Source organism: Protomyctophum parallelum, assembly GCF_964188405.1.
Source record: "Protomyctophum parallelum genome assembly, chromosome: 16".
NCBI lineage: Eukaryota > Metazoa > Chordata > Actinopteri > Myctophiformes > Myctophidae > Protomyctophum > Protomyctophum parallelum.
Genome location: NC_139711.1, coordinates 36,586,765 through 36,613,119, shown reverse-complemented (window position 1 = coordinate 36,613,119; position 26,355 = coordinate 36,586,765). Strand labels below are relative to the sequence as shown.

Sequence of the window (26,355 nt, the reverse complement as noted above, 5' to 3'; positions counted from 1 at the left end):
GCAGTATTCCTGCTGAGACTGTCGTTTTTTCCACTTCAGTCAGACAACTCGCGAATAGATTTAACCAATATTTATTATATAATGAGAATACAAGTGTGCATACGATATTAGACCTGAGGTTCGGCTCTGCTGCATTTTCTCCCTGCTCGGCGTGATTAAACACCATCGTAAAACATTAAGAGCAGGGAGATAGATACTGTATACAATAAACCCCCACGGGGAACATAAATAACAGAGCCCACCGGTGGTGCTGGGGTGGTGGTGGGAGCAAACATCACATAACAACCAGGAACCATATGCAGAGGAAGGCAGGAAGAGCATGCAGTCTAGTGAGCTTAAGTAGCCTGCCCAATTGGTCAGCTGACTGCCACATCAGCGTGTGTGGGACTTGCACACACTTATACACCCACATAGTAATGCAGCATGTAACCCCTTGAGTATAGTATGTGCCTTTGAACATGGCATGAACCCCCTCGAGTATGTCTGCATGAACTAACTCCGCAGGCTACGCTCCATTTGGCATTTATCAATATCACTTCAGTTTAACCATTTAAATCTTCTAGTTGGACCCTGAATTGCACTGTACTTGGCACATTCTTTTTCCATCGACACCTAATCTCTTCAACAAAAATAGCAGATCTACAAGCTCACAACACGTTACATTGTGAACTTGCAGATCTGCTATTTTTAGTGAGTGTTCTCCTCAGAATAGGGATGCTGGGGTTGAAGTGGTTAAATGTCAAGTATAAAGTTATTTTAAAAACTGATATTCTCTCACGTTTATACTGGATCTTCGAGGGAAAGATTTGCATATTTACGTGGAGTCTTATGACATAATGTTCTAAAAAGTTGCAATTGAATTCAGGGGTGGTGTGGGTTTAAAAAAAAGTTATTTACAGGGGTGTCCCAAGTCAAAAAAGTTTGAGAACTACTGGTCTAAACAATATACTATCATAAATAATAATTTGTACTGTACATTGAAGCTATAGGATACCAGGTAATCAATGAACCTAGAATTTGAAGAACATTCTTAACATTGTGGTCAAGAAAATATTTTACGAATAACCACGATGTCTGCATGGTAGCCAGTTGCTTGGTTAGTTGCTAGCATCAGTCGAGCAGAAGGTGGCACTGTGGCAGGAAGGGGTATGGCGAATCTGAGGTGGAGTCTGAAGAGGTGAGTCTTCAGGTTGGCGGAAAATTGGGAGTCAGTCTGCAGTTCTGCTGACTGCAATGGAGAGTTTGTTCCACAGTCTGGGAGCCAGGAGGCAGAAGAGTCTGGGATGTGTAATTGACGCAGAAACTTCTGGATAATGTCAAAAGGTTGCAATATGTACTACTGTATCTCAATTTAGCTATTGCAGTAATCATAAAATGACATTTTGAGAATTTAGCCAGTCTACAATCAATCATAAATGGGACCTTTTATATGTAGCACATTTCATACGTAAATTGCAAATCAAAGTGGTACCTGGTGTACTGTACTTGGCCCAGACCACACCAACTACACTGACTAACTATGTGTTCTAGTCTTGTACACGTGTGTGTTATTACATTATAAAGCACTTCAGTGAACCTTGTGGTTTTCTCTCTGCTGTCTCTCTTCCAGGCACAGCACACAGTCATCGGAGGAGGCAGGATTCAATGACCCAAGCTTACTGGAAAATCTCCAAAACAATCACGTAAGTAAACGCCAGTTTGTTTGGTACCTGTTGTACCCGTCTGTCCGTGTCCTTTTCTGCCCTATATGGAGATGTCAGTTTCTATATCTGTCTAGCTGATTGATTGAATACTTTATTAACAGTTTGCAACAGTTTTAGCAATATTGTATAACTGTACATGGGTACATTTATACAATATTGCTAAAGGGACAACACATACAGTAAAGCCCTGAGGGCTTGTTTCCATTGTGGTCCTATTCAATTCATCAAGACATGAAAAGGGTTGAAAACCACGGATATAAAGACATGCAATACTATACAAGAAACCATCATACTAGGAGCAGTAACAAATATTTGATGGCTGGTAGTGGTGGTAGGGCATTCCACATTTTGAATTAATTCATCCTCATGTTGATGCCAAATCTGGGGGGAATGAGATCAGTGGAGCTCCCTCTGGTGTTGTGCCCATGGGCATTTCTCACTCTTTTGAAGTAGTTATACAGTCGTACACTGTGGGTCCCTTGAATATCTTGAAAACCATGATATCATGATATCATGTCATACGTTTTGTGCTCATATATGGAGCTGACTGATTTGTTCGCACCTGATGCCATGATGACACATTGAGGTTATACAACACACTCCATATTTGGGCATAGTTTCATTGGGAACGCCTTACAGTATATTACCATATTATGGTTATAGCTGAGTCATAGTGACATGAGCGTATCGACGTGGTCCGCCAGCCCGCCCACCGGCCGGTCGGTCCTCTCGTAACCACTTTAAAACCCTATATGTTTGAGCGGAGTCTCTCAAGGCTCTATGTTAGTGTATTTTAGTTTTTTGCTCTACGTTCAAAGCGACACATTCTAAGGTAGTAAGACTGTAGAGACCTGGTGGCTTATAGTATGATGATGACTATACATCTATGGTCCCAAACAATTTGACTATCGCTCTTCCACAGTCTGACCGACAACAACAACTCCATATTTGGGCATGTTTGATCTGCAGCTCCATATATGGAGCCGGTGGAGACATCTAGTCCGACGTCATGTTAACATCAAACTCCATATGTGGATATCGCTGACTAAATTGTAACATCAGTGAGATGACAGGAGCATCCGGCCACTAGTTGCCTTGCCCCACCATCCGAACCACACGGGTTAGATATACAGGTTAAGTTCTCACTGCACACCACTGGGGGTCCTAGTTATAGGACGACTTTCCCCTTCCCTTTGAGTGCTATGTTTTATCATTATTCTGAAACGCTCATGACGACATGATGTTTACAGCTCCTCAGAGGAGGAAGAGAGTCTATGAGGAGTATGTAGCTCCGTTCCCACTGCTGGAGAGTCAGGAGATTAGCCCGCACAGGGACACCGTCTACCAGGGCGAACTGATCAACAACAGCGTACTGATCCGACACCCAGCACACATCTTGGACATATATGGGAAGGGTTATTTTGGTAAAGGCATTCTATCCAGAGCCGGACCAGAGCACGGCACCTCCGACCAACTCTTTTGTGGCCGTAGCATACGGGTCGGTGCACGATCCAAGTACAAGCAGCAGGTGAGTCTGGGTCAAGGATTGGACGAGGGGGCTCTCGGTGAAACTCTCCTCAAGCTGTCTCAACCAGCGGATGTGGAGGATGAACGGGAAGAGGCGGGACCAGGAGAGAAGCGTCGCAAGGAGCAGAGTGATGTCGACAGCTGTGTGGGGTCTGAGGAGGGGTATCTGGGCAGCGTGTGTGCCCAAGATAAGCGGCTATGGTCGGGCTCAAAGAGGGATTCACACCCTGTGGAGATCCAGGCTAAAATACCTAGCAGGTTACGGTGCACTGAAGAGATCCTTTCACCCCCAACCTCTGACCCTGAACAGTGGGCAGACTGCCGGTTCCTGCTGGATGCTGATGGCATAGAGCAGGTAGAGCAGCAGGGGAACAGTCAGGCGAAGGTCAGTCCATTCGGAATCACAGAGTATCTACAACTCACTCTGGAGGAGGCGTTTTTCTTGGTGTATGCACTGGGCTGCCTCTCTGTCTACTCTGACCAGGAACCTCAGTCTGTTGTCCAGCTCTGGCGACGGTTCCGGTCCATTCAGAGCAACTTCCCGTGGTCATACACCGCCTATCATTTCTACAGATCTAAAGGCTGGGTTCCAAAACCTGGACTCAAATATGGATCTGACCTAATGCTGTACAGGAAAGGCCCTCCATTCTATCACGCCAGCTATTCAGTGGTTGTACAGGCTGTTGGCTGCGGTGTGCTCACAACACTGCGCTCGTTCAGCTGGCGTTCTCTAGCGGCTCTCAACCGCATCACTGCCAACGTCTCCAAGGAACTGTTGTTATGTTACATCATCCACCCTGACGACTTGTCAGAATCTGACCTGGATTCTCCTCTCTGTCTGAACAGACTGACTGTCCAGGAAGTCATTATGAGCAGGTGGATTTCTTCTCGAGAGCCCGAACAAGACGACATTTAATTGGCAGACCCAGTGACTTCTCGAGAGCGAGAACAAGAAGACATTTAATTGGCAGACCCAGTGACTTCTCGAGAGCGAGAACAAGACGACATTTAATTGGTAGACCCAGTGACGAGAAGACTTCTCTGATTGGATGCCGAGAGTGAGTGTCCGGTTTTCGGTGAGATTTGCCGGGATCCGAATTCCCAAGAATGCAAGCAGATTTAGCTAGGTTTAATACGCACATTGGTTTGTTTAATGCCTCAATAATTGCCTTACTTTACGAATCAAACATGCTTTTTATAGGGTTTTTATTAGTTCACATTCACACGTTTGTTCAAACTCTTCCAACACACGCTGATAATAGTACCCTGGAATTTGTGCCTTTAGCACCCCTTAAAGTCCATTATCTAACTTGCTCTCATCTGGTAGAGTTATTGAAACATATTTATGCGGTCTTCCTCTTTGCGAGGTTCCATTAAGTAAGTGTGTGTGTGGCTCAACTTTGTGTGGTATTCCACCCACTGAATAAGTGTGGCTATTGGCCCCTTTTTTATGTGGTTTTAAATCTACCATATTAATTGGAGACAAGAAACACAATAACATTTGGTTACAGTCTAAATCATATTACACATTAATACATAGTTATGAATAATGCACAAATCATATCATTTGTAGTTACCGCTGGCCTTCTGCTGCTTCTGTCACGATGGTAAGGTGAATCTAAAGATTCATTTTCCCTGCTCATGTCTTAACCACAGAGAGTTGCTTTGGCAACCAATCAGAATAGCAAGGACAGTATTTTACTGCCTTGTTTTAGCCAATGAGAAGTACACAGACCCTTTTGCCTGTACTTCTTTCTTCCTAGTACATAGACATGTCATTTAATCAGTGACTTGAGTTCCTGCCTGCCTGTGGAAGTCATAAATACCATCTCAAAGCAGGATCAGATAAGCAACCCCCTACCAGAGTGGTCGCATGCAAAGGAATGCGCCGGTCAGAGACTCATTTGTTCTCCCCTTTCAGTCTTGAGTTAATGTGAACACAGTTGATCATCATTTGACCCCCTATATATTTTACACCAATTCTGAATACCTCTCGCACATCCATATATATCTCGACAGTGAGACAATACTTGGGTGTTTGAATGTCCTGTCAGCTGACAGCATGGAATGGATGAACAGAAGACTGCTGTAGTCAAAGTGAAATGTTGGCAGTGTGTAGTCCTAAGAGAGTTTTAAGATAAGATGCTGAATTTAAAGGTATATTCAGTGATTTCACTCAAAAAACCTTAGGTTTCGTTTTTGGCTGTGGGACCCAGCCTTTCGTCCAATCAGGATAGAGAGTCAAAAACGAAACCTAAGGTTTTTTGACCCCCAGGGGTTAACTGGGGGCAGGGAGGAACTCCTTATATGGCCAGCACACAACAAAACAAAAAAATAAGTGATATTTGAATTAAGTGAAATCACTGAATATACCTTTAATACTGTTCATAAATAAGTTAGACTAATGTGGGTTGTGTTGGTCTTTTAAATGGTGAGAAGAAAAGGGTCTTTTGAATGGTGACATAATGTATTGATGCGAGAAGCTAACTGATGTTTTCATTTGCAATGTTCAAAGAGTGGTTAGAACCTTTTTCTCCCAGTAGAATGTTCAAGTACGCTTTCAGACATTTCTCGACACCCCAAAACATTTATAATAAATTTACATTAATCTAACCTTATGTAATTTCCTGAATAATCAGTAAATCTGTGATTAAAATCATGCCAACAGTGTGACTAATGTTTCCTCTTAAGGCGAATGCAAACACAAGCACAAACACAGCCTAATTAGCTCATTCTGAGATGTTGTCTGTTTTTATACGGTTGCTACTGTAATTATAAAATGTTTTCAAAACTCTAGAACAGTGGTTTTCAAAGTGGAGGGCATGGCCTCCAGATGGGCCACCTGGGGGGGCAATTGGAAAGTACTGAACAAAAAAGCATGAATAGAAATTTAATTAAAATTAATAGTGTCTTTTTGTTGACATTTTTCAAAAATCAATTAAAAAACATTGTTATGTTTCTATTTTTTTGTTTTATTACATTTTATTACATTTTGTTACAAAAGTGGGGCTGCAGCCATAGGCTATAGCCTTTTTGGGGGTCCTTGGAAGAAAACGTTTGTGAACCCCTGCCCTATATTGTCTTTTTTTGTGAAATAGGTTTATTGATTTTATTAAACATACAAAATATAAACAAACCCCAACGACAAGAAGACCACTCAGACACATGACAAAATGAAAAAGCAAAGTCTATTAAAACTGAGATTTATTTTAGAAACCATGTAATATAAAACAACAGTGGTGAAAAGATCAGTTACCAACGATATCAAAGTTCAAAGTCACACGATTTGATACACACGGTACCACAGTGAAATTTGTTCTCCGCATCCCATCTCTTGGAGCAGTGAGCCGCAGCCAAGGAGTGGTGAGCGGCAGCCGTGCCGCGCTCGGGAATCATTTGATTAGTAGATTTGACCCCCCAATCCAACCCTTTGATGCTGAGTGCCAAGCAGGGAGGCATTGGGTCCCATTTTACAGTCTTTGGTATGACCCAGTTTCAGGGCGGACACTCTAACCACAAGGCCACTGTCTGGTATCAGACAATGGTATGACATAAAGCCATACAGACAGTTATTTGGCATGGAAATCTCCTAAGCACGGCAGCAGACAATGTAGGTCTAATATAGTCCAAATGTGGATCCCAGATCTTGTAGAAACTATCCAACTTGGAATGCAACAAGCATGTAATGTATTCAGTAGGGAAATAGTTTCCGACCTATGTAATTCAAGTGGGTGTTCCTACAGTGCTACTCCAGCTGATGGCTTACACTAGCATAAAGGCTGACTTTGATATGCAGTCATCTTTCCATCGTGCGTCATCCTTCATGTGATGAAAGCTAATATAATTTGGCACTGCTTGATAATCAGTTCTGTATGATTCACCTTAAGAAGTCGATCCATGAATCGGTCTCAGGAATATAATCTGTCACACACATTTTGGACCTATAACAGAGTTTGTAGAGCAGGGTAGCAGGTGCCACCTGTAACATAGTTTGTAGAGCGGGGTTGCAGGTGCCACCTGTAACAGTTTGTAGAGCGGGGTAGCAGGTGCCACCTGTAACAGTTTGTAGAGCGGGGTAGCAGGTGCCACCTGTAACAGTTTGTAGAGCGGGGTAGCAGGTGCCACCTGTAACATAGTTTGTAGAGCGGGGTTGCAGGTGCCACCTGTAACAGTTTGTAGAGCGGGGTAGCAGGTGCCACCTGTAACAGTTTGTAGAGCAGGGTAGCAGGTGCCACCTGTAACAGAGTTTGTAGAGCAGGGTAGCAGGTGCCACCTGTAACAGAGTTTGTAGAGCAGGGTAGCAGGTGCCACCTGTAACAGAGTTTGTAGAGCAGGGTAGCAGGTGCCACCTGTAACAGTTTGTAGAGCAGGGTAGCAGGTGCCACCTGTAACAGTTTGTAGAGCAGGGTAGCAGGTGCCACCTGTAACAGAGTTTGTAGAGCGGGGTACATAGCAGGTGCCACCTGTAACATTCGAGATGGGTTAAAGGCAGCTGTGATTGATTGGCTGGTTGAGTCACTGGGTTGCCAGACATTGTGGGGGAGGCGAGATGTCACGTCTAATTACTTACATGCAGCGGTGTCGCCTAGGGAAGGGAACTAATCCCACTGTGATGTTTGCCATGTTGTGACAGCAGAAACTCTCCACACATTAATGAGTTTGTCTAGGATCTGCTTTGGTTAGCCTACATACCGAGAAACCAGCAGTGCACACATTGCTAATTGGGAGGAAAAACAGGCAAATGGTCCTTGTAGCTGTGTAAGCGTTCTGCCTAATTGGTGGTGCATGTCTCCGTTTCTTGCACTCTTATCTCTTGCATTTATTGTCACTTTTTGTTGTTCTTTTACAGTAGGAACATGTCACCTTTTGAGATATGAGTAGATCAAAATTGTGGAATGACTTGCAACAAATCCTCCTTGGATCAATGCATTCAAGTTAAAACACTATCTACAGGCCCAGGCCGTAGCGTAACGGTCTGGGCACCGGACTGGTGATCCAGTCGCGGTGTGCCGCGGGTTCGACTCCCGGACCCGACACGGCCTTTACCGCATGTCATCCCCCCATCTCTCTCCCGTTTCCTGTCAGCCTACTTTCTATCCCTTAAAAAATCAATAAAGGCGTAAGCCGCAAAAAAATATCTTAAAAAAAAAAAAAAAAACACTATCTACATTCAGAGGTCATACTGTACCTCCTTAAACACTTTCAACTTGCCATTATTATTTTAGCCAAAAAAAGCAAAAATCTGTCTACAAGCTCACAACACCTTGCATCGCATCATGTATGACGAAGTATAGGCAGGGCTTATGTGGTTAATCATGCCTAAGCCCACACATTAACAACAGTTTAGCATCACTCCGGCCTGTATGGATGACCAGTGTTCAGTGATGAAAATGAATGAACGGGATCCGCTCGTAATTCTGATGGTGGGTGCATTAGTCGGAAACATGGCTTCACATGCATTTAGGGACAGGATTAGTAATGTGGCATGTCTGACCAACGCACCGTCAGTGCCGTCGGAATAATGACATTGACCCAAAATGAACATCCCCAGGGTTCCCCGGTAGCTCACCTGGTAAGAACCCATCCCACATAAATAAGGCGATAGTTCTTCCCACAGCCGTCCGGGATCGAATCTGACCCAAGACGTGCATATAACCCCCTCCCCAAACCCCCCCCCCCCCCTTATTTCACACCTTTCCTGTCTCTCTGTTCACTCTTCATCATGAATAAAGCAGAAATGCTGAACAACATAATCTTAAACTATAAATAAATAAACAGACATCCCCTTGAGTGCTTCGTATTGACTCTATTCCTGTCTGTTTGCTTACCTCACTCGGGCCCTCTGTTTCCTACTGTGTCGCCTCTTCACCTTCTTTCCACGCTGGACGTGTCTGAAGCGATGAGTGTCCGTCACGGTTGCCGCGACAGAGATTTACCCAGGAGTCTGCGGGGGCGAGAGTTGGTGGCACCATTTTAGCTGTCACATCTTATCGCACTGTCAGTCAGAGCCCTCTGTGGGCGTAGTGACGTTCTCTAAGCTCTCCGCTTAGTTGACCATCACCCTGGCCTATCTGGTGCTCACAGTACACATGCAGATGTACACACACGCACGTGCACCCGTCGCCCCGGGGCACCGTCTCCTCGGAGTCGGGTTGTTTGCGAATGCAGCCCAAAGCTGGTGGTAAACTCCATCTAAGGCTAAATACCGGCACGAGACCGATAATGGACAAGTACCGTGAGGGAAAGTTGAAAATAACTTTGAAGAGAGACACACGCTCGCATATTATACTCTTGGGTTGATCCACTCTTGCGATGTTTGTGTCACACGCAATTAGGGAGGGCCCTAACTGCCACCTGAGCTGCAACGGGCCCTGCGGGAGGCAGGGAGGGCCCTAACTGCCACCTGGGCTGCAACGGGCCCTGCGGGAGGCAGGGAGGGCCCTAACTGCCACCTGGGCTGCAACGGGCCCTGCGGGAGGCAGGGAGGGCCCTGACTGCCACCTGGGCTGCAACGGGCCCTGTGGACTTTCATTTGTGGAAAAGAATAAGCCTTTGATTCATCCTGCCTTCTTCTTTCATGGCTCCTTTGTTCTCTGACACAGTTCTCTCTTCAAAGAGCTCTCATTACAAACCAGGGGACAGTGCAGTGTGCAAGGATAAAAGAGGATTTAATTATATGCATGCACAGTGCTTCATTGAGTTATTGCAATGTTTAGAAACGTGGAGTCTCGTGTAGAGCTGCAACTGTTGATTATTTTATTATCTTGTAAGTTAAATATACTGTTTTTTTAAATAAATGTATACAAAAAAGGTAAAAAGTATGTATTAATTCACCCGACCCCAAAAAAACGGAAACGGATGTTACTTACGATGTATGTTGTGACAGACCGTCGGACGGTTTAGTTTCACTTGCAGAGGAGTGTTACTGCTACCATTAAGTACTTTGGCTATGGGTCATCGAATACAGCTTGTTTTGACCAGGGAAATCTGGGAAAGGAATCCGAGATAAAGGCATTTGAAAGGAACGACGACGACTGGATGTGCGTGGCAAACAAGATGGCCAGTTAGTTTTCTGTTTACTGCAGCACCTAGCACCTTAATGTGTTAATATCCATCCATTCGTCTCAGCTCCAGCTCGTTATTTCTCAACCAAGAGCACACATCACACCAAAAGTAGGCCACAAGATGTACAGACTTTAATAGACGCATAATGTTATTTTTATATTTAATGGGGTTTTGACTTCACAGCCGGCGGTACAGTGTGAATCCAACCCTGAAAAGGAAACACTTGGTTTTTAGTGGGAGATAGTCAGTTTATGAAAGCCCTAATGGGGGTGCTGATTGGGGCCTGCTGTTTCTGCAGCCTCTGATGGGGAAGGTGGTAGTCTAGACTTGAGGCTAGCAAAGTGAGCTAGTTAACTGGAAGGTTAGCCCTACACGGGCTGATGAAATTAAGTTGACGACTTGAATGATAACCTCTCTTCTCCCTCAACAGCCTAGCCTGGCTCCAGACCATAGACACCGACCACTCACTGAGTGAAGCTTCAGTCTGATAATCGGCCTAGTTCAGAGCATGGAGTTATAAATAATAGAGACAGCACCGGAATACCCCTCCCATCCACTTTGTTGCATATTGTTGCTCACCCAGCACATACTCCCCTTTCCACCCATCTGACTACATCATAGAATTGCATTCATGAACGCACCGGGCTGAAAGTGTGAACGAGCACCGCAAGTCGTTCGTGCGCGTGCGAGTCATGATCGAGCACCGCCGCTGTCTTACAGTATGAGCTCTACCCATACAGTAGGTTCAACGGAGCAATTCCATGACATAGATGGGCCCATTTCCGATCGAGCTGCGGTTTTCGCCTGCATGTCCGAGCCAGCATGTCCGTTTGGCTTCAATGCTTCCTCTCGGGGGCTGGGGCTTGGTTCACAGTGGTTGTACAGGCCGATTCCTGGGTGTGAATGTTTGTGACTCACGTGTCTCGTGTGTTTAGGGGAGAATTAAGTCATAGGTCCATCAGTGCTGTCACAGTTCTTGGAAAGAAGCTGTAGTTGTAGTGTTGTTTTCCAGTCTCTTAGTCCATGTTATGTATTCCTCATAGAATTCTCTCTAGTCATTAACCTCAGATGCTCTCACTATGTACTGTAGAGTAGACTGGGCCTGTTACTTTACATAATTAATAGATACATGTCTGTACTATGCAGGTACATAATTAGTCAACATATGCTATCATTCAGTAACTGCTTAATTAAGTAATCTTCAACCCCCTTTGACTGCTCGTGTTTTTCACTAACCTTTGAAGAATCACCCAATGTATGTTGTTCCATTCCACCCACGGGTGCCTTTAAAATAGCGTGCACGAGTGTCCTAGTGGGACAATAATCCATGATCGTTCCGTGACACGAAAGTTAGAAAAACAGAGGCATTTGTATTGCGCCGCGTCGTCCCATAGAAATCCATTGTATGGGGATGTTCCATCGGCCCCCACCCGCACGGGGAGACTTGTTTTTTTCCGAACGTGTGACGTGTCACAAAGAACCAGCAGAAATCGTATGATGTCCTCGTGAGTTATCAAAAGCGCCCTCCAGGCTCGATAAAACAAAACCCGGGAAAGCCGTGTTTAGCCGGAAAAGACTCAATCAATTACCTCAGGAAACTTGGGTTTAGCAGTCTGTTAATGTGTATTTGGAGATATGTTTTGCCAAAGGGACTTTTGTTGTGGCAGATTTTTATTTGTCAAGCTTGGGAAAGAAGACAGAGTACTCTGTATAAATCATTGTAATGTAATGTAATGAATTATGTCAGGGGTTCTCAACGTTTTTGGCCGGGGACCCCCAGAAATGCTTTGGCCGTGTCTCGTGACCCCCGCCCCGCCCCCCTCCCCACCCCCAATACAAATTGACCGCTACAATAACCATAATAGCTAAAATACATCATGAATAAATACTGAAACCAGATATAATCATTAAGGAAAGTGTATGCATGTACTATGTGTACTATGTAAACTCTTCATTTCTCTTTTCCAGCCATTCAGTTGCAATTTTATTTTTTAATATAATTTGTGGACCCCCCAAAATAATTTGGCGACCCCCCCCCCCCCCCCCCCCCCCCCGGGGCGTCACGACCCATGGGTTGAGAACCGCCGAATTATGTAATGTAAACATGCGGTAAATGCAATTGTGATAAACCCATGAGGGTTGGGCACATTGTGTGCAGGACACGGAAATAAATAAACAATCAATCAATCAAGCATATTTGAGAAATTGCAGCCCGTCAGAATATTTTCCATGTACTGTACATTACTATACTGTATATTGCTCTCCTTTGTGCTTTCCCTCCCTCCCACTCCCACTCTCACTTAATAACTCTCCCTCCCTCTGTCGGCCTCCATCCTTACCTCTCTTCCACCCTCATCCCTCCTTCCCATTACTCTCTTTCAGCCCACAGCGCCTGTCATTCTAGACTTCATGACCATGATGGCCATCTGTCACACCGCCGTCCCTGAGCACACTGGGGACACACTCACCTACCAAGCGGCATCTCCAGGTAGCACACTTTAACCCTATACTGTGTTGATACTCATGGGTCACCTCCCTTTTCCCCTTTACTCCAAATCTCTTCGCTGAAGATAACCATGAAAATGACTCTTTGCCGGCTTTTCCATTTATTTTGCTGAATATTCGTCTGATTTTGTAGAATGTTACCCTGTTATGACATGCCCAGAATTGGGATGCTAGGGTTCATGTTAGTTAATCAAGTTAATTTATTTTGGGGGGAGGGGGGGGGTAACACAGATTTCCGTCTGAAATGTACGTTCGGTGCATGCATCAAGTCACCTAGCGGCACACGTCAGGCTACTATAATTCTCTATAATGAGGAAGAGGGCAGTTTAGTCACTTTAGTGGAGTGGAGTCACAACTGTGGAGGAGGCTCTGGTGGGATTTGATCATGTGCTAACATAATTCACGTCGGCCCAAGGACACGGGCAAATTCACAATACTGTACATTTTATAAGAAATTGTCAATGAGACAATTAAGTAGCAGTGAACTCTAGTAGTTTTACAGTTCAATGTCCTATGTTCATGTGTGAATCGGACACATTGCCACTGCGCTATGACTTCAAGATGTAGTATGTATTCTACATCCGTTATGAGAACGGAAGAGGAAGGGATGACACAATTGTTTTTCTCCCAAAATCAATATCCCTAACAAAAACCTTGCCTGTTTCCCCCACTTTTATCCTCTTACTACAATTAAGCTTCTTTTTAATAAGGAAGACAAGGTTGAGTCTGCCTTAAAGGACAACTTTGTTTTTTTACAACAAGGATTCATTTATTAGTTTGTAATGATGATAATTAAAAGATGTGTGCTATAGCGATTGATAACTGAGCGGGGGCATTTGGGTAATTGGTAAAAATGTTTTTTTTCCTACACTATGATTCTTTTCTTCTCCACAGTAAGTACCGGTAGGCTATTTATGTCTCCACAAGCCCGAATTCATGGAGATTAGGGAAGAACTTCGCAAAATGTTCCAACGTTTGCGAGTGGCCCTTTTTGAAATGAATAGATTCTAGTTGTAAGGTATCGGTAGACACATTGCTATCCCAAGGGATTGAATTGGTGGCCTTTTACAGGAGGAGAGTCAGATCACAACATCAGATGGCTATTTTTGAGACCATTATTCCCAATGAAGGTTACTGTAGTGACTATAGGATATTTCGGGATATTTCTTGCTGTGATTATTCTCAGCTACAGAAGCCTCAATGAGCTCATAATAATATCATTATATCAATGCTGTTCTCTCTATTTTTACTTTGCATATCAACCACCTTGACTGGATCAAAAATCATGCTGATGCATCTTCATTTCACATATTGTTGTTTTGTTCTTTAAACCCCGGAGGGTTTAAAGACGAGGGTTTATTTCAGCCTGAGTACTGGTATGGTCTTTTGGAGCCGAGTGGTGGAGAAGAGATACTTGGCTAAGTGAAGTGGATTTTATTGTCTTACCCTTCAGGCTTTCGAACACAAAATGTGTTATACATTTTGAATCCAAGGACTTTTAGTGCCCTAATGGCGAACTCTGGTGTGCACTAGGACGAGATGGCACATGTTTGCCTTAAGGGCCTTGCAAACGGGGAGCGATAAACATTTCAATGAGACCTGCGTTTTTTGCCAAGCAAGCATATTTACATGAGCGCGGTCCCGTGAATTTGTTGCGCGCGTGGTCGTTAAGTGCACACGACCGCGACTCACCAGACCTGGATTCTGTTTAGCTTTTTTTTTACGCTTGCGTTGTTGCGCCCCTCTTCAACAGACCTGGAGGAGACCTTTGTTGATCCAGGCAACAACACCTGCGTTCCACGCTTCATGTTTGCAAGGCCCTTTAGAGTAAAACAAATCTACGGCATGATGTAAAAAAAAAAATAACGTTTTTATTTGCTTTCCTTGTGGTAAAAACATGCCCTGGCTGATAATTAGCTTTTCTGTACAAAATATAAATGTGGGTCTTAACATATCACGTATGGCCCATGTTGCATAGAAAGCTGTGACGTGTGTTTGTTTGTTTGATAGATGAAGGAGCACTAGTGAGAGCAGCGCAGAGCCTCGGCTTTGTGTTCTCTGGCAGAACCCCAGACACCGTCATCATGGAATCGGTAAGAACGACCAGGGCAACATCATGAGCACCATGCAGGCTCTTCCTATTATTACAAGTAATATACAATGCATTAATTAAAAATGGATTGTATGGTGAACCTAGAGTGACATGCGTTTGCATTTGAACCTCTTCATAGTTTATATAATAATCACACTCGTGTCGTGTGAAGTGAGGTATTTATATCGGCCACATGAGGTCTTACGTCGTCATTTAGTGCACTAAACAAACATTAAAGTCCATAGACTTTGCACGGAGCAATCCTCCATGATAAGAAAAACTAATGTATACCGGTATATCATAGTTGGTACATACTAGTTATTTACTATACTATCATTTTGATTTTCATCAACTAACAAATTATATTGTTTGAATATAATGACTATTCATGATAAAGTTAGGCTGTGCGTGCGTGCGTGCGTGCGTGCGTGCGTGCGTGCGTGTTCTCCAGATGTAAGGTCACCTCAGTATGTCGTTCCTTTAATGAGCTAACCTGATGACTACAGGCAGAGACACTGAGGCCAAACTTGTTCTCTGATTTTAGTCCCTTGAGAACATCTTGTCTTCAAGTTCTTTAACCTTTATTAGCCTTCTAAGGCCCTCAGCATCTACTCAATCTGCCCAACTTGTACCTGGCGCTTTCCACAATTAGGGAGTACAATTTAATCTCTTACCTTATCATTTTGCCACCGTCTGGGCAGCGCTTGTTACTGATAAATACTGTTAAAGCGCAATTAGGCCTGATTGGATGGGGACTGGGGATTGTGGTTTGTGCAGTTAGAGGCAAGATGATATCATGGAAGAAGAGTGAAGCTGACTTCAGTTTCCTGTTGCAGTAACACCGAGTCTCATGTTCTTCTTTTCATAGCTTGGCTCGGAGCAGAGGTTTGAGCTGCTTCATGTCCTGGAGTTCACAAGGTATTATCTCTCTCTCAATCACTTTATCTAGGTCGAAAATATGCTAAATTCCTTACAGTAAACAATAACTTTAAAAAATAGATTTTTTTTTTTCTAATTTGAGGACAATAATAATAGTGGGGTGTCATTTCATGTCATCAGGTGTATACACCTCATATGGTCGATGCACAGAAGACAATAGTATCATTCTTTCTGTATTATTGGCATCAGAACAAAAGTGAGGGGCGTCCTTATCATCATACATAATCATATATCATCTCATTCTGGCCAATCACAATTTGCGTCCTGACTTTTGCGTCTACAATTTTCTACCCTCACTTTTATCTTCAATATGCTCAGCCAATCAAATCATTGCTATGGGGTGATCAGCCAATCACAAGCCAATGTTTGTGTTTACACAAACCCGGAAAGCTGCTCATAGGAGGGGCTAGCGCCCCTCAATAAAGTCAACACTTTTACAACATTTTACTGTGTACAAAATGTTAAAATGGCGCTCATTGGTAAAACATGAGTAGCTTTGCGACATACATGGATAAAAAATAACTTGGGTCGCCACATTTGTCATTTTGTTCGGGTAGTTCTGTCTTTTCGTTGTGCAGATATATTTTTCCTGAAGACTTGTAAAACCTTACTCTATACAAATAGAATGAGACACGTGACTGACTCTCTCTCTCTCTCTCTCTCTCTCTCTCTCTCTCTCTCTCTCTCCCCCCCCCTCTTTCTGTTTCTATCAATTTCTATTTGTCCCCTCTCTTTATCTCTCTCTCCCTCACTCTTTGATCTGCTCCTCTCTCTCTCAGTACTAGGAAGAGGATGTCGGTCATCATGCGCATGCCATCTGGGAAGATCCGCCTCTACTGCAAAGGAGCCGTGAGTGTCTTGTCTCTCTCCATGGCAACGCACGGCGAGCCATCGCCATCATTACCACAGGAGTGTCTGTCGAAAGCTTCTCTCTCCCCCTCCGCTCCCCTCACTGCCTTCCCTCTTTTAGCTGCCTTCTGCTGTTTCATGGTAGAAATGCCATATGCAAGATTAAATTTTTTTCATCACTGGCTTGGTAAAACATATCGATGTGTGGGGGTGAAATACTATACTATAATCAATTCAATTAAATTCAAAATGCTTTATTGGCATGAGAAAAAAATATGTTTACATTGCCAAAGCAAAAGGTAACAAAGCCAATCTAGTGCCAAGCCTCTCATCCAAGTCTCTGCATTAGAAATAGGAAGGAATATGTTTCTGTCTAAGACCTTTTTTCTTCTTCTTTGCTCTGTAGACGAGTAGCCAATCACTAAAACTCTGTATTTTGTTGTTGCTGCTGCAGGACACGGTTATTTATGACCGTCTAGCCGATAGCTCCAGGTACAAAGAGATCACACTGAAGCACCTGGAAGCGTTTGCCACCGAGGGTGAGTGGACAAACAATGCCCCCTGTTGGCCAGAAGTTATAACATCCTCTGTGTTAGTACTGCAGTATGCACACCATACATTTTCCTTTTCACCTTTTCTCTCCTGGTAAATGTAATCATCATCACATCACTCACTGATAGATCAACAGTTGCGTTGGAGGCTTCTTTTGTGTCCCTCACTTACATTTGAATCATTTTCACGTGTTAGGATGAGAGTAAAGGTACTAGTACTAAGTAAGTAGTAGTAGAGACAATGTGCAGAGAATAACGGGGGGTGGACGCTTTTCAGACAGGGCATTAGTCCCACATTCATCCGCTTGTCGGACTAGCGTCTGCTCCCGTGCTTGCGGTTATGGTTAGGTTAGGAGATGAGGTGGGTAGTCATTTGTCGGACTAATGACTTGTCTGAACTACGTACTGCACCCGAGAATGACTGCATTGTAGGTTGTGTGTACCTTTCGTCTGCTCTGTGTTTACACTGCCCCCTAGTGAAACAACAGTAGAAGGGCGTCATAAAAAGTATTTTCTGTAGACTAGTGGCACTGTAACTGTACAGCTATCACTGTTTTCTAAAGATCCAATACAAAATTACAACTCCTTTTTAAGTTTGGATTTGAATTGCTATTTAGTTTAGAATTTGGCATTCGCTACATATTATAGCTTGGAATTTGTGCCGAACCAACCAACGTTTTAATCAAGCTTGGCTCTCTTAAGACAGATTCACAATTTTAACTACAACCAGAATCGGCAGCATCTCACACGGACCTGGTTTTCATTTGCATGTTTTTGACATGCCAGAGATAGGTAGGGCTTACTAGATCACAGCATGTTGTCATTCTGACCCAGTAATTCAGAGATCACAACTCACTTGCCAAATATTGCTGCAGGGACTTAGGATGGTTACAATTGACATTGGAAATAAAATATGTAACACCATCCTCCATTCTTGGTGCTGAGCCAAACTGTTGAAACGTTTTCTACAAGTGACATTGGACCATCAATCAACACAATCACCGTGGATGTAATTATTATACAGGATTGACATTCTACTGTTCTCTCCACCCAGGGCTGCGTACTCTGTGCTATGCCGTGGCAGACATCAGTGAGTCATCCTACCAGCAGTGGTTGGAGCTTCATCACAGGGCCGGCACCTCTCTGCAGAACAGAGCCCTCAAACTGGAGGAGAGCTACGAACTCATAGAGAAGGTTTGTTACGTGTTGTTTGATGATTTACAATTTAGGCATTTAGCAGACGCCTAACTCACTCCATGCCACATGACGCCTTATGACGCCTATCCCTTAATCCAGAGTGACAGTAAGCAAGAACAAAATACAAAGAAATAGTCATCATGAATGATACGTAAACTAAGAACCTAACAGTGGAATAGCTATATAATAAAACTATGCGTATACACTATTTATGCTATGTCTACATAAAATGCTATAAGTTGAGCCTATGCATATGCCGGTAAGGTCGTCGAGGCTAGGGCAAGTGCTACGGCAAGTGCTACAGGCTAAGATTGAGTCTGAAGAGGTGGGTTTTCAGACTACGGCGGAAGATTTGGGAGTGAGTCTGCTGTTCTGATTGCAATGGGAAGTGCATTCCATAGTTTTGGAGCCAGAAGCGAGAAGAGTTTGGGACGTGTGGAGCGTTGTCCCGGTGTTGTTAGCGAATGTACTTTCAACCTCCCTGCATTGGCTGATCTGAGCGTGCAGGAGGGTCCGATCAGACTTGCAAGATATGGGGGTGCCATAACTTTGGTTGCTTTGAAGGCTAGCATCAGAGTTTTATATTCTGTGCGAGTGTGCAGGCGATGACAAGGAGCCAATGGAGGGAGCGGAGAAGGGGGGAAACGTGAGAATCTTGGCTGGTTGTATACCAAGGGAGCTGCAGAATTTTGGATCAATTGGAGAGGCTCAATTGGAGAAGTGTGCATGCATGCCGGTAGGCCAGTAAGGAGGGAGGTACAATAGTCAAGTTTTGATATGAGTGATGTCTCGATAAGGAGCTGGGCTGACTCCTGGGGGAGGAAGGGTCTAATTCGTTGAATGTTATAGCGAGTGTAAAGCTACAGGATTGCGCTGTAATGTGTGCTTTGAATGAGAGCTGACTGTCCAGGACAACACCAACAAGGTTCTTGGCTGTTGGACCCGAAGTTACCAGGGCGTTGTCTATGGAAATAATTAACTCCTGCATGGGGCAGGACTTATCTGGGAAGAAGAGGAGCTCAATGAGTGACCTATGGCTATGAGTGAGGTTCCCAGTTCGATCCCGGGCAACCCCCAGAGTTGGTGACGAAGTGTTCTTGAGCAAGACTCTGAACCCCTAATTGCTCCCCATGTGCAGGTTTTCTCTCCCATCGGTGTATGAATAATGTGTGTGAATGTAATGAATCAGAATCAACTTTGACACATCACAGTTTACAAGTATTTATTTTATAGTACTATCTATGTAAAGCACTTTGGATTAAAGCGCTATATAAATGCACCTTTTTTAGATGGATGGATGGATGGATAAAAAGGTTCCTTGATTGATTGATTACCACTACCACCATCACTTATCCTGGATCTAATCCAGCCTTGTATCGCCAAGAGACATTACAACTTGGAATGCAGTGCAGTCAGCTTGGCAGGCAACATCACAATCTGTTTATTTACCTGCCTTCCCTGCTGCTTTCACCTAATGTAGGCCCCGGTTATATAAAGAGTCCATTTGAAAGCCTTCAGTTCGTCTGCAACAGGATCCGAATGGCTTCCCTGATTCAAGCTGAAAGCCAAATAGCCTCATGTGTGATTAATGTGCCCCCCCTCCCCCCCGCACCCACCACCACACACACACACACACACACACACTGAAATCTAAATAACTTGGCTGTGTGCGTGAGTGCCCGCATGTGTGTATCTGTGGCTCAAAGTTAGTACTGGGAAGTGTAATCAGTTTCCTCACTTTCCTGTGAGGAACATCTATGTGGAAGCACTAGTCAAACAGCGGCGGCCGCACTCGTAAATCAACCGACCGGCCTGTTCATCCCGCCCAGCCCTTCAGCGCTGACTGGACCCAAATGGATCCACTCAATCATGAAGTAAACATGAAAGCTTTCACGCAGAGGAGAATGCAACGTCCGCCCTGCCAAGTAAAGCTCAATGAGTGGAGCATGCAACAACACTGCCAGGGTTAAGGGTTCCATTCCCTGGGTTGCTCAACGAGTGCAGGAATGGCACTAATGGCAAAAAATATAATGGACATGCATGCTCTTATAGCACGGCTAAGTGCTTGGGTGAAGAGTGTGACTACAGGGTCACACAATGGAATTACAGAGACAAAGAGTTTCTAATACTTAGCTCAACAATAGGACATGTACATTACAAAGTGTGCAATCGTTTTATTTAAATTGTGTTGCCACCCTAATGTACAGTATATTATTAATCATTCATTAATACCTTAAGCTTTTAGATTTAAGTGATAAGATATTATTTTGTAGTGATATTGGCCTCAGTAATACAAAAGGCTAATACGCCATTGTAAATGTCCTTGTGTACAGTAGAGTAGCTGTAGTACTCTTTGTAAACTGTAGGTGGGGTGAAAGATCCTCTGTTACAGCAGGTCTAGTGCAACTAGATCTAGTGCAACCAACAACTAAATCTGTATTGAAGCTGATTAGTGACAAACAAAATGTCTGCCTTGTATCATTATACAAATTACACACAGATCAGGTTTTCCTTGTTTGCATCATTGACTTGTTGTCATAAAATAGCATGTCTTAAAATTGAATGGCCATAAATTCAATGATGTCTACAATAAATGTAAGGAAAACTAAACCTGTTCTGCCAACCGGTAGTTGGTACCTCAGAACAAGTATCCATAACTAAAGGGCCATCCACACCAAGAATTATAACCATAATGCTAACTATGGTGATAATTGTCTTAGCATCCACATCAGGTAGTAAATAAACACTAATCAGCACAACAGATGATATTTCTAATGTGATTAATAAGTTCTCAAATCTTCTATTAACAGCTCGGTGTGCTGTCATGCTCATTTCAGCACGGCTGGAGAGCCTATTTCAACCAATTGCTTTCATTTCTTTTTTTGTGCGAGTCCTCTGTGCACCACCAGAGGGTGCACAGAGGAGTAGCAACAGTGGTACTAGTACCATATTATATTCCTAGTTTTACAATTACTTCTATGGGTGCATGTGATGGGCAGAGCTGGAAACTGGAGCTTTATTTATCTACTGTATGTATAGAATGTGTACACATACCGTTTTAAACATTTACTGTAAAACTTGTACATATAGTGTATTTTGTTTAACCTTTTTATTGGTATTTAGCCCTTTTACTTTTGATCCCCACTATTGAACACTGGTCAAGAGATTCAGAATGTTCAATAGTCGCTATTACACCTACTGTATCTCTTACTGTCTAATCCTTTTTATGCATAGAATAGAACACACAAAATGTTTATTTACCTCACATAAAGAGTACTGACACTGACAAAGATGCTTTCTCCCAGTTTTATTGTGTTAATGTCTACTTATTGCACAGCCATGATGTCATTAGAACGTTATGACAGGGTTAAGCAGTGCATATATCTACTCTTTGTCTGGTTCTCTCTGAGTGAGTACACACAGCAAGAACATCCTATATTACTGTAATTTAACTCTTATCCGATCTACAAGCGCATAACGCCTCATGCTGTGACGTGTTGTGAGCTTGTAGTTCAGTTGTTTTTCAGCGAAGAGATGGGGGGGCGGGCATTGTAGAGCCCTGGGGGAGCCACGGTCAACAAAGTATATAGGGTTTAAGTGGCTAATACTTGTGTAGCGCTGCAGACATACATGCACCAGAGCTCAGGTCACTGCTCCTCAGGGAGCTCTGACCATGGCTTCTCTGGTCTCTGCTCGCCAGCTGCCTCTTCTCTCTCTCTCTCTGTCTCTCTCTCGCTCTCTCATGGGCCTCCGCAGGGCCCTCTGAGACTACGAGCCATTCCAAAGACCCACTGGGCTTCCTGAGAAAACATTTTTGTGTGCGTGCGTGCGGGCGTGCGTGCGTGTACCTCATCCCTAACAACCACACACACAATCACACAGGCAGCTTCCGGAGAGAAATGCAGTATACTGTACATGTTTGTCTTTTCACATACCCTAATTCCACTACCAACTCAGACACACACACATGCAATCTGAACCCCCCCCCCCTAAAAACGCTCAGTGGTTTTGCAGGGTGAAAAACAAGAACAGCTGACAAGGCTAAAACACGCCTGACACAGTCCTGGTCTCCATATTTCTCTGACACATGACATTGTAAAGCCACTCTCTCATTAAGATCTCCACTTACTTGCTTTTTTTTTTCTCTGCTCCCTCCTGTGATATTTTGGAAAACATTTAGCATAGTTCAGGAGGTATATATTTGTGCACATAATGTTAGTTTTTGCAGTTGGCGGTGACATCAGTTTGGCACTGCTGCTTATTTGAAGTTTTAATTGAGACCAACAAGTGAGTGTGTGAGGTAGATCTCTTCACTTACCTTGCCTGTTTTGTATGTCTTGTTTCTGTAGAACCTGCAGCTTCTGGGTGCCACGGCTATAGAGGACAAGCTCCAAGATAAAGTTCCGGAGACCATCGAGACCCTGATGAAGGCTGACATCAAAATCTGGATCCTGACAGGAGACAAGCAGGAGACTGCCATCAATATTGGTAAGAGGAGAAGAGGATACTGGTCGATGAGACCCGTTTGCTTGCTGACCCTTTGGTCCATTGTTTTAATTTATTCAGGGCAGTTCTGTTCAATTCAAAATTCTAATAAATTGAAATTAAAGGATTTAGGCTACTAGATATTTGATAACACCACAGGAGCCAGTAAGTATGTTCACGGTACACACAAAAACCCTCATAACTTGGAGTAGGTCAAACCAGTCATTTGATTACAGGTGTTGTTATTGAAGGTAGCAGGTGTTCTTGTAGCAACTCATAATGTAATAGCAACTCATAATGTAATAAGGGCTCAAAAAGGCTCATAATGTAATAAGTTAAATGTAATAAAAACTCATAATGTAATAATCGGCTCATAATGTAATAAAATCATGAGCGCATAACATAATAACAGATTTTTCAAAAAAAGACGGGTTACATTATGAGTTGCCTTAATATGCAGCTCATAATGTAATAAAAGTTCATAATGTAATAATGGCCCATATTGGTGAGAAAGGTCTTACACTGTCATTGTTATTACCTCTGTTGACAAATGTAGACTTTCATATGGCCCATATAGTCTTACACTGTCATTGTTATTACCTCTGTTGACAAATGTAGACTTTCATATGGCCCATATAGTCTTACAATGTCATTGTTATTACCTCTGTTGACAAATGTAGACTTTCATATGGCCCATATAGTCTTACACTGTCATTTGTATTACCTCTGTTGACAAATGTAGACTTTCATATCGTCACCTTATTAAACTAATTAAACTAAAAATATGAATAAATATGACTATTGACATACAAATAAAGGTGTATGTCAATCATGTAACATGTAAGGATAAAATGACTTGGGCCAATATCCGACCATGCCATTTTAACTTAGGCAATTATAAACGTTATTTAGGCCAAATTACTTCTGCAGTAAGTGACTTAGGCAAAATGTTTTATTCCAATTATTTTTAATAAACCATGGTTTAGGGTCAGCCACAGTGTTTAAAATAATATCAGAGAACAAAGACATTTGACACTGAAGGGGAGTGAATGGGAGTAAATTTGGAGTGAATGGGACTGAATGAGAGGTACTGTTACTATGGGACTGAATGGGACTGAATGGGAGTGAATGGGAGGTACTATTACTATGGGACTGATACTATGGGACTGAATGGGAGTGATTGGGACTGAATGGGACTGAATGGGAGGTACTGTTACTATGGGACTGATACTATGGGAGTGAATGGGACTGAATGGGAGTGACAGTCCCATAGTAACAGTACCTCCCATTCACTCCCTCACTCCCATTCAGTCCCATTCAGTCCCTTTCACTCTGAATGGGAGTGAATGGGAGTGACAGACCCATAGTAACAGTACCTACCATTCACTCCCATTCACGCCCTTTCACTCTGAATGGGAGTGAATGGGAGTGACAGTCCCATAGTAACAGTACCTCCCATTCACTCCCAATCCGTCGCATGCACTCCCATAGTATCAGTCCAATAACTAAAAAACGTTGCATGGATGCACCTGGGACGTATCCTCAGTGATGTATCCTCAACGGGGTTTCGGGTCTCTCAACATCATACCCATCACTTAGGCGACCCAGCCGGGAGTGATCAAGTCCCGACTTACGTCCCAGTAGCTACCCTCAATCAGTCCCACTAGGGAAAAACCAGGGGCACACAATCTGTTGGAACTACTCCAGAACTACTCTGCCAAGGCTACTCTGGCACATGGAGAGACTAGGCTCTGTGGGTTGTCTCCTGGCCGGGTACTGTTACCCATAGTAACAGTACCTCCCTTTCACTCCCATTCAGTCCCATTCAGTCCCATTCAGTCCTATTCACTCCCATAGTATCAGTCCCATAGTAACAGTACCTCCCTTTCACTCCCATTCAGTCACATTCAGTCCCATTCTATCAGTCCCATAGTAACAGTACCTCCCATTCAGTCCCATTCAGTCCCATTCTATCAGTCCCATAGTAACAGTACCTCCCTTTCACTCCCATTCAGTCCCCTTCACTCCCATTCAGTCCCATTCACTCCCATAGTATCAGTCCCATAGTAACAGTACCTCCCTTTCACTCCCATTCAGTCCCATTATATCAGTCCCATAGTAACAGTACCTCCCATTCACTCCCATTCAGTCCCATGCACTCCCATAGTATCAGTCCCATAGTAACAGTACCTCCCTTTCACTCCCATTCAGTCCCATTCACTCCCATTCTATCAGTCCCATAGTAACAGTACCTCCCATTCAGTCCCATTCACTCCCATTTTGAAAGGTGTGTTAAAATGGCCTAAGTCACATTTTATTATGACTTAGGCAAAATAATATAGCCTAAGTCTCCCTCTTGACATAGGCCATTGTTTTAATAGGGTGTAACAGGAAGGCCTTTTACATTAGGGCTCGGGCGATTTTACCAGAGGTGGCCAGCATCACCAGGTGGTGATTTAGGCAAAAAAGAAAATGTCAACAGAGGTAATAACAATGACAGTGTAAGACTATATGGGCCATATGGAAGTCTACATTTGTCAACAGAGGTAATAACAATGACAGTGTAAGACTATATGGGCCATATGAAAGTCTACATTTGTCAACAGAGGTAATAACAATGACAGTGTAAGACTTTTCTCACCAATATGGGCCATTATTACATTATGAACTTTTATTACATTATGAGCTGCCTATTAAGGCAACTCATAATGTAACACGTCTTTTTTTGAAAAATCTGTTATTACGTCATGCCCTCATGATTTTATTACATTATGAGCTGATTATTACATTATGAGTTTTTATTACATTTAACTTATTACATTATGAGCCTTTTTGAGCCCTTATTACATTATGAGTTGCTATTACATTATGAGTTGCTACAGTTCTCTTCCACCAGGAACGGTCCATGGCCATCTCATGGTTGATGCCGAGCGCTTACTGGCTGACATGAAAGCACTCGGCATCGACTATAAGATGGCCATGGACCGTTCCTGGTGGAAGAAGAAAGCCATATCGAGAATCTAGTCCAACCTAGCGGTGCCTGGAAAGTGGACTTTAAACGGATGATGACGATGTGTTGTTATAGGTGTCGTTTTATTGTGTTATTAGAAGTGTTCGAGTTATTGAATTTACAAAAATAGTTATTATAATTTTATGGTCACTATTTATTTTCATCACTGTGCATTCTTAAAATGTCAACAAAAAAAAGCATACAAGGGGAAATGATCATATTTATACACAGCACATTTTATAAATGCCCTCAATGTGTATAAAACACACCTAGATTGTAGACAGAGGGTGAATACCGATGTTCTACATAAATTGTGTAAAAGTTAGTACATTTCCTACACTGAGGAACACTAATAATTGGGCACTAATAATTGGGCATCGCAATGCGACACAAAAACATTTTAAAAAAGTATTAGGAATGAAGAAGTAGCAA

The 26,355-nt window shown here is 43.2% G+C and overlaps 2 protein-coding genes across 5 annotated transcripts in view; both read left to right on the top strand.

The window, feature by feature from the left end:
• atp8a1 (ATPase phospholipid transporting 8A1) overlaps positions 1–26,355 on the top strand; it is a 152,626-nt gene that overhangs the window by 64,886 nt on the left and 61,385 nt on the right. For all 4 annotated transcript variants that reach the window (XM_083786146.1, XM_083786147.1, XM_083786145.1 and 1 more), the window contains 8 exons: positions 1,610–1,682; positions 12,678–12,783; positions 14,811–14,893; positions 15,761–15,810; positions 16,611–16,680; positions 17,135–17,219; positions 18,286–18,425; positions 22,778–22,916. In XM_083786146.1, coding sequence (XP_083642272.1) covers positions 1,610–1,682; positions 12,678–12,783; positions 14,811–14,893; positions 15,761–15,810; positions 16,611–16,680; positions 17,135–17,219; positions 18,286–18,425; positions 22,778–22,916 — 746 coding nt within the window. The remainder of the gene's footprint in view (positions 1–1,609; positions 1,683–12,677; positions 12,784–14,810; positions 14,894–15,760; positions 15,811–16,610; positions 16,681–17,134; positions 17,220–18,285; positions 18,426–22,777; positions 22,917–26,355) is intronic.
• Positions 2,941–4,146, top strand: LOC310873292 (tRNA-splicing endonuclease subunit Sen2-like; the record flags this gene model as incomplete). The annotated part of the gene is made up of 1 exon (XM_083785636.1): positions 2,941–4,146. The coding sequence occupies one exon, from the start codon at positions 2,941–2,943 to the stop codon at positions 4,144–4,146; it is 1,206 nt and encodes a 401-aa protein (XP_083641762.1).